This window comes from Trematomus bernacchii, unplaced genomic scaffold (genome assembly GCF_902827165.1).
Source record: "Trematomus bernacchii unplaced genomic scaffold, fTreBer1.1, whole genome shotgun sequence".
NCBI classification, from domain to species: domain Eukaryota; kingdom Metazoa; phylum Chordata; class Actinopteri; order Perciformes; family Nototheniidae; genus Trematomus; species Trematomus bernacchii.
This window is the reverse complement of record NW_022987782.1, coordinates 250132-257636: the sequence shown is the minus strand read 5'-3', so window position 1 is coordinate 257636 and position 7505 is coordinate 250132. Positions and strand designations below refer to the sequence as shown.

At 45.3% G+C, this 7505-nt stretch overlaps 1 protein-coding gene across 1 annotated transcript in view; it reads right to left on the bottom strand.

The window, feature by feature from the left end:
• Window positions 1–315: 315 nt before the first annotated feature.
• The window catches only part of adgrb1a (adhesion G protein-coupled receptor B1a), a 108173-nt gene continuing 100983 nt past the window's right edge, over window positions 316–7505 (bottom strand). Inside the window, exons 26-31 of the mRNA XM_034149330.1 lie at window positions 6791–6886; window positions 6659–6698; window positions 4418–5070; window positions 3233–3268; window positions 2880–3038; window positions 316–1108 (exon numbers count right to left, since the gene is read on the bottom strand). Coding sequence (XP_034005221.1) covers window positions 914–1108; window positions 2880–3038; window positions 3233–3268; window positions 4418–5070; window positions 6659–6698; window positions 6791–6886 — 1179 coding nt within the window. The 3' untranslated portion in view covers window positions 316–913. The remainder of the gene's footprint in view (window positions 1109–2879; window positions 3039–3232; window positions 3269–4417; window positions 5071–6658; window positions 6699–6790; window positions 6887–7505) is intronic.

The following is a 7505-nucleotide window of genomic DNA, read 5'->3' as shown; positions in this document are numbered from 1 at the left end:
ATGTTGCATGGACTGTACCAAGCCTGCTTGTACACGGAGAGAGAGTCAAACAGCTTGTGTCTGTTGGACACACTGATGGCGTCCATGTTGTCGCTGTGAGGTTGAGGACCAATTAGAGCGCTGAACTGCTCTCTAAGGTGTCCATCGATGAGAAGGCAACCTTCCATTTTGCTCAGGGAAATGTCTTCCATTTTTATTTATTTTTTTACCTCCTTTTCCTTTCGCTTGTCACTGCAAGGCAGAACTGGTCCCATCAGGAGGGAAAAGTGTTGGAGCCATAAGGATTGGGGAGAGTTGTGTGTGTGTGTGTGTGTGTGTGTGGCGCGGGGGGGGGGGGGGGGGGGGGGACATTAAGGGCCACATGGCTGAATATCTGGCAGTCTGCCTTGTTTGTTCCTTTTGAGATTGAAAAAATCAGTCCGGAGGCATCTGGAGCCTGACAGCGTTCATCATGAGAGAGAGCAGAACAGTGATGCAACGACACTCTCAAACGGAAAGAAAGACATAACCATGATTATAAAATGCATTTGATACAGGGGTAAACGTTGCCTTTGCTATGTGGTTTATAACATATGATGCTCATATAGTAACTGAATCTGCTACCTGGGTAATCTGTCTGCATGTCTGTGGTTTCTGAGACCATTTACAAGATGAGCAGACAAAAACAAACATCAAATGAGACAACACAGAAAGAGAGGTCATTTTCCTGTCCTCTCTTTAGTCGTTGAATTTATTTTCTGATATCGCGACGCTTCTCTCTCCTCCCCGCACTCCTCCCCCTTACATCCTCGCAGTTGGCTCGAGCAGCCTTTGATTAGAAATACTGAGCAGGGCAGTGTGTGTGTGGTGTGTCGGCTTGTTTTGTCTGAGCGCATTGGGAAAACAGGAAGTGGTGGGTGTGAGGCCGCGGTGGTCACACCTCCGTCTGAAGGTCCATGATCTCCTGGCCCACCAGGGGGATGGTGGCGCTGGTCTTCTCCCACTCCACAGCCTGAAGCTCCAGGGGGGAGGCGGCCACCGTCTCCAGGTCCTTCCTCACCCAGGAGGGGGGGGAGTGGGTCTTCCTGACGCCCTCCCACGCCCTTTTACTGGGGGTCTGCTGCTTGTCCTAATGGGAGGAGGACAAAGGATTTATTCCTCAGAGATAAAGAAAATCTCAAATAAGCTGTAATGTGAGTTCTTTTGGTGGACCTACTTAACTTCACGCCCTTGTGACAATGTATTACATTTATTTTAGGAAAAGTTTGACAGTTAAAAAAGAACAAGCTTATCAGTTGCTTGGAGTTAAATGAGAAGATCAGCACCACTCTCATTGTGTGATGTATGGAGCTGGAGCTATTGTTTTTAGCTTAGCTTTACATAAATACTGGAAACAGGAAGAAACAGCTTTGCTGGCTCTGTTTGAAATTAAAAAAAGTGTCTGGTAACACTGGAAAATATCACTTTTTTCCACGAGTCACCACATCTGCCAGCATAGACTCATTACCTGTTGTTTCAGTCTTTATGCTAAGCTAGGCTAACCACCTCCTAGCTTAAGTTCCATCCATAAGAAACATAGAGTTCTCATTTAACTCTCAGCAAGAAAGCAAATACACATTACAATTACTCTCATACATTTTAAACTATTCTTTTGTTACCAACAATGGATGTTGCTGGTTCAATCTGAAGTTAGTATATACACGTAGCTTGCTCGATTTACTAGGACCGGGATGCAACAATGATTGTGGCTGGGGCAACACATGTTGTTGCTGCAGAGCTCAACATGTTTGTGTCTCTGAAAGGAAGCTAACACTGTGTGATGCTGCAGGACTTTAACATATATATCTGTGTTCTGAAAACTATTAGCGGCACCGTTGATCTGTGAAGTTGGACTCGGACCTATGCCAGAGAAGACCTGAGTCCAAAGCTGTGAAACGAATGGAGATCAGGGGCAGCAGAAGGAAATGGAAATAATATGCTGCCATGGAATGGATGCAGCTACAGAGCCAACATGGATTCCTTTTGTGCCTGCTGTTTGTAACTAAACCAATTCAATCCTAACCTACTTTGTTTAACCCTAACCCTTCACTGATGTCTTGAATCTCAGCAGTACATTATGAACTGAACGGAAATGTAAGGAGGTATAGTTGTGTTTATTCATCTGACTGAACTGAACACTTGCATGGGCATGATGATCTTTACTTAGAAGAGATGTAACTTTAATTATGATTAGCTTGGCTGGCTCCACCTCCATCTGGCTGTGGTAATGCTCATTGAGATGATTAGGTATTCAAATATGTGCAGCTATTCCCCGTACCAAAGGTACATTGAGGTCATTTGAACTGACATAATCCTGTAGTGTAATCAGTCCTGTCTGTTTGGCTATTCCCACTGGATACTAGAAACACACGACATGCATAGATGCAGATGGTGTGCACTAAAAGAAAGGAGAAGGGACATTTCTGAATAAATACCTTTTGTGGAGAATATACCAAATCCAAAATAATATGTCTTGTGCTGGGTAGGAACACGTTAGTCTGTACTTATCTAGAGCCCACGCTGGCAGCTCATCTATATCATTATAAGTCTGTCTTTTGTGAGGCTTTGAAACAAGCTCTAACAAATTGTGCAATTTGGAAATACTCACATTTGGAGTGACAATGACTGTTGTGGTTTCTATGCTCACCCACAATTAGTTCCCTTGATGCCCCACAGCTCATTTTTCTGGCGCAGACATTGTTAGCAGGTAAAAAATGCAATCTTTGAAATGGCTGCACTAATAATGAAACAGGAAACTCCAGTCAAGTGTGGTGACTCGAGCTAATGATAAGAGGAAAAGGAGGACAACACTTGATATAGGAAGAGGGGGGGGCAGAACAGAATAAAGTGAAACTCTTTACACTCATGTTGGTCTTGTCGCTGCTGGCAGAGGACACACTCCATCTTTTGGCAGCTTTGGCATCAACAGGTGGAGATTCTCTATCCTTGTCTGCACTGTGAATCTTCCTGTTCAGGTCCTGAAACATGTCCTGGTGGCGTTTCCGGGTGTGCATAATCTTCTACACAGGGATATTGCACGTTAAGGTCAACAGCATCAATTCTACTTTGCCCCCTTCACATGTAATGTGTTGAGTCTACAGTCACACTCAAGCTTTGACAAAATCTGATAAATGTATGCAAGCATCTAGAGGTCTGAAAAGCTTTTTGGGATAAATCTAAAAAGCTCTGTAGGAATCAAAGAGACTCAAATTACCTCAAAGTCAAGCTCTGCATAGCGTGATTTTCGTCTCTGGGGGGAGATGAGACAGAGAGATTAAAGATGTGTCTTGATATTGTGTGCCTCGTGAAGAGACAAACGCTCGAGTGTTTCTTAACTGTTTCACAGTGCATCTCCACATCAGCCAGTGAAGAGAGGGTGTTTCTGAGACCCAGGGAGAGCAGTGAGTCATGAGGGAGGAAACAAGGTCTGCTGCTGGTCATTCTGACCCTGCTGGCACAAGTTTGCAACTAACAGATTGTGACCGAACGACCTTTAAGTCCTCCATCACGGAGTGGTGAAGGAAAAGCTGACCTTCAGGCTGACCTTCAGGCTGCCCGGTTGCTGCAGCTGCCGCCTCACTCGGCGTTATGGAAGTGTGTTTTGCCCGGAAGTGAAAAGACACCATCAGACAGATGTCGGGCCGCTGAGTGGCGATCACTGCCGGCTCATCCTCACGCTGCTGTCTGAGTACAGGCGGAGTGAAAGCACCCTCTTTACAGAGCATAGCCCTAACACTGCAATACTTCCTTGTTTTGAAGGAAGTACATGTGTTGCCTTATTTCTTTGCGGAGATGGGAAAATCTAAGCATACAAGAAATGTAGCACAGTGCTGCCCTGTGGAGTTTTAAGTAATGATCCTATTATTTATTTATAATCATTCAAATCCAGTTTGTTATTGTGAGGCTCCCTAGCTAAGTGAGTTATGAATCATTTCCCTAGGATGCATGGTGCTAATGCTGTGTTGCTCAAACAGTCTATGGCAAATATACATACAATATAAATAAATGGCAAACTTGTGACTGGCGTTTACTGGATGAATGGCAGCAGTTCATGCTAAATAATAAACCTACATAAAACAGTAAGCTGGCATGATGTGTGGCATCATTCACATTGATATATGGATGGGGAAAGGAACAGCAGTTGATGCTTATCAACCGTTGAACTGTAATGACCCTGAGAGTGGAAATGAAGACACATGTTATGGAAATGATGTAAAAGTTATTTATCTTAAAATAAACCAGTATTTAAACGCTGTGGTTATCTTGAATATAAACCATTTAAAAAAAGGCTTGATTCTTGAGAATGTATGGTTTAGCAGAACATTCATTAAAGTATGAAATGTGAGGCTGATAATGCATTACTTTGATAAAGATATGCTGATCAGTGGAGTGCTCTTACCTCCAGTGAGCTCATGGACAGTGTGGACACGGTTTCGCTCTTGGACATCACAGCGCAGTGTCCAGACTCCCCCCCCTCACACAGGCTGTTGGCTCCCTGCGAGTCTCTGGGCATATTCTGCAGGTTGTGTGCAGGTGAGTCTCTGTCAGCACACGACACACTGATCTGGTCGGCAGGCAGGCTCTTCAGCCCGAAGCCAGGCACGGGCTCCCCGTTGATGGGGTTAGCCAGGTGGATGAGCCGGGTCTGAGGCAGCTGCTCCATGCCGAGGTTATACTTGGCCTCCTCTTTCCCCTTGGCCAGCTTCAGGGTGCCGGTGTTGTTTCCCGGCAGAAGCACGTACCCGGGGCCTTTGCCCGGGCCCTCGGAGCTGCTGCCCTCCCCGGTCCCTCGCGGCATCTCTCCGTCCAGCTGCTTGAAGAGCTCTCCGTCACAGATGTAGATGGACTTGGCTCCCGGCAGCTCGGTGCTGATCCCCTTGGCAGGCCCCTTGTCCCTGCGCAGTGTCAGAGTGTGGCTGGTGTAGTCGGCCACATTCTGGAGGTGCACTTTGGCCATGCTGGCAGGCAGGGTGTTAAAGTTAGACCCCTTCTGATGGGTGAGGGTCCCGGAGGCCTTCTCCTCCCCCTGGAGAGAGGAGCGCTTCGTGGTGCCTGAAGGCAACAGAAACACAGAGTTGAACCAGGACCAGATGTACCTGCTTGGAGGCCCCTTTGCACTTTATGCATCAATATCACATGTTGTCAAGGAAACAATTTCAATAGAAATGTATTTAATCAAATGCAGTGTGTAAAGATATTGGGCCAGCTGTGCCTGCCTTTCCTCTTCAATAATACACCCTTATGTTTGACAGTTACAGAAGCAACCCCCTTCTAGACCTGGGTAAAGACCAGTAGTGATACATCCTGTAATAGACAGCTCATCAAAAGCAATAATACAATAGCATTAATATAATCCCATAAATATAAGAGTTTCACTTTAACTTCGGCCTGTAGTTTAGCCCTCCTGTGTTTGTGCCACTAAATGGGGGCTGTACAGCCCACTATGTTTTGTTAGTTTGTACATTAGACTTAATCCAAGTCACACAGTGGTCTTCCCCCTCCCCTCAGCTAGGAGCTGTAGTTCTCCTGTTCATTACAAAACAAAGATAAACAAATCTACTTATAGCTATCAATATGAAAAAGAAAAGTTCATAGTGATACATTTATGGCTAAAAAGCCTGACTGTTCTACCAAGACTCAAACATGGTTTCATCCTTACTTTCTAGCTCTATACGTATATACCACTAATTGTAATTGCAACAATTCTCACTTTTACCATGGGAACTGGTTAGGCTATGGGACACACTGCTATCTGCATTGAAATGATCAGATTAGTCACTGTCGTTCAGTCGAGACAAAGAGTGTTTTGAGGCAGCATGCAAACTGTCACCATGGTGACTGTTGGTGAGAGATCTTCTGCAAGTCAGATTCACAACTGTGACAAACATGATCAAACCTAACCCTAACCATAACCCTTACCCAGAACAAAGGATATCAAATATCTACTGTACATGGCTGACCCTGTGACCTGATCTCATCTCACTGTAACAGCTGCTGGCTCATGGCAGCATGTCCCTTAGCACGTCCATGCTGGTAAACAACATCAAGGCTTTATCCTCAACAACAATAAATATCCGCTCTCTGTGACGCCCCCTTCCTACTTGACATATAAGAAGAAACAATAATGTCTCTCTGTTCTTTTCTCTCTCCTCTCCATCAGGCCTGTCTGTGTCTCAATAGCTTTTCTGCTCCAGATGCTTTCCTTGATATCCTGTCTCAAGAGATAATCAGATTTTCACTCCCAGCGGATATCAGAGCCGCTATCTGATGCGGCTCTGTCGGGAGGGACTTCATTATACAGCGCCACTGAGACAGCTCTATTTATCTGCATATAACTGCTCATATAACTGCTCAGCACGCGCTCATCCCACTCCCATCAGCCGGGCTAAACTGCCTTTTGCAGCATTAATGTTCCGTATTTCTTTTGACAACAGCTCCTCGGCGTAGGGAGGCTGTGATGTTGATTGTAAGACACGAGTTCAGAACGGAGGGGGAACACACTGCACATCTGTTCCGACAACGCAGAGGAATGTGAAGCAGTCAGAAGACAGAGAGGAGGCACAAAGAGACATCTGTAGCTTCTGAACAGCCCCCAAAGTCAAACACACGCACACACACACACACACACACTGGAGCTTACCTGATCTGCAAGCTATATCCACGTCTTTCTCAAAGTCAGTCTGTGGACACACAACAAGAAATAGTGAATGAAGTGTGCACACTCTGCCAATATTGAATAATAAATCCTGAGAGGTGCAAACAACAAACACACCATGAGCTGAGCATGGCCGTTCTGGAAGGATCCTCCGGAGTCTCCGTTAGCCTCCTCCTGGCGGTCCACCACCCGGCACTTCACTGCCTCCTGAACCTGGAATGAAGCACAGATTCTATTCTTAGTTTTAGCAGGATATTTACATACATCAGATCCTTTTATAGAAGAGGCTCAACGTCTCCAGTCAATGAGACGTTGCCGAATGTTTTCAAGTGATGTCATAATACATGGCCTTCTGCCCCCCCCTGTTGACTTTATTTTTGAATAGCAGATGTCTGCGACCGGCTATAGTTTGTCGGCTTAGTGAGCGTGTGTCTCTGCTCCGATCGTGAGGTTTACACTGCTGCCCCCCCCCCCGCCCGTCTTGTAACACGGAGCCCGTTTCTTAAACCAAGCTAAACGTATGTGTGTGCATAAAGCTGAGTTATGATCAGTCATAATAACACTGAATGTGGTGATGATTATAAAGTTCACAGTGAGATTTACAGCATACTGGTGGCCATGATTGCGCAGCCCTAAAAATGAACTGAGATTTCCACACACATATTTGAAGCTATTCTAGTGCGCCAGACCAAAGCAAAGCAGGGCTTTAAGGATAGGATGATATCACTACTCAAGTAGTTGCTTTTTACTGTTCGTAAGTAAGTGTGCAGAGCAATGTTGATTTAAAATGGCAGTTTGAAGGTTGGATATTTGTGAAAAAAATGTATGTATA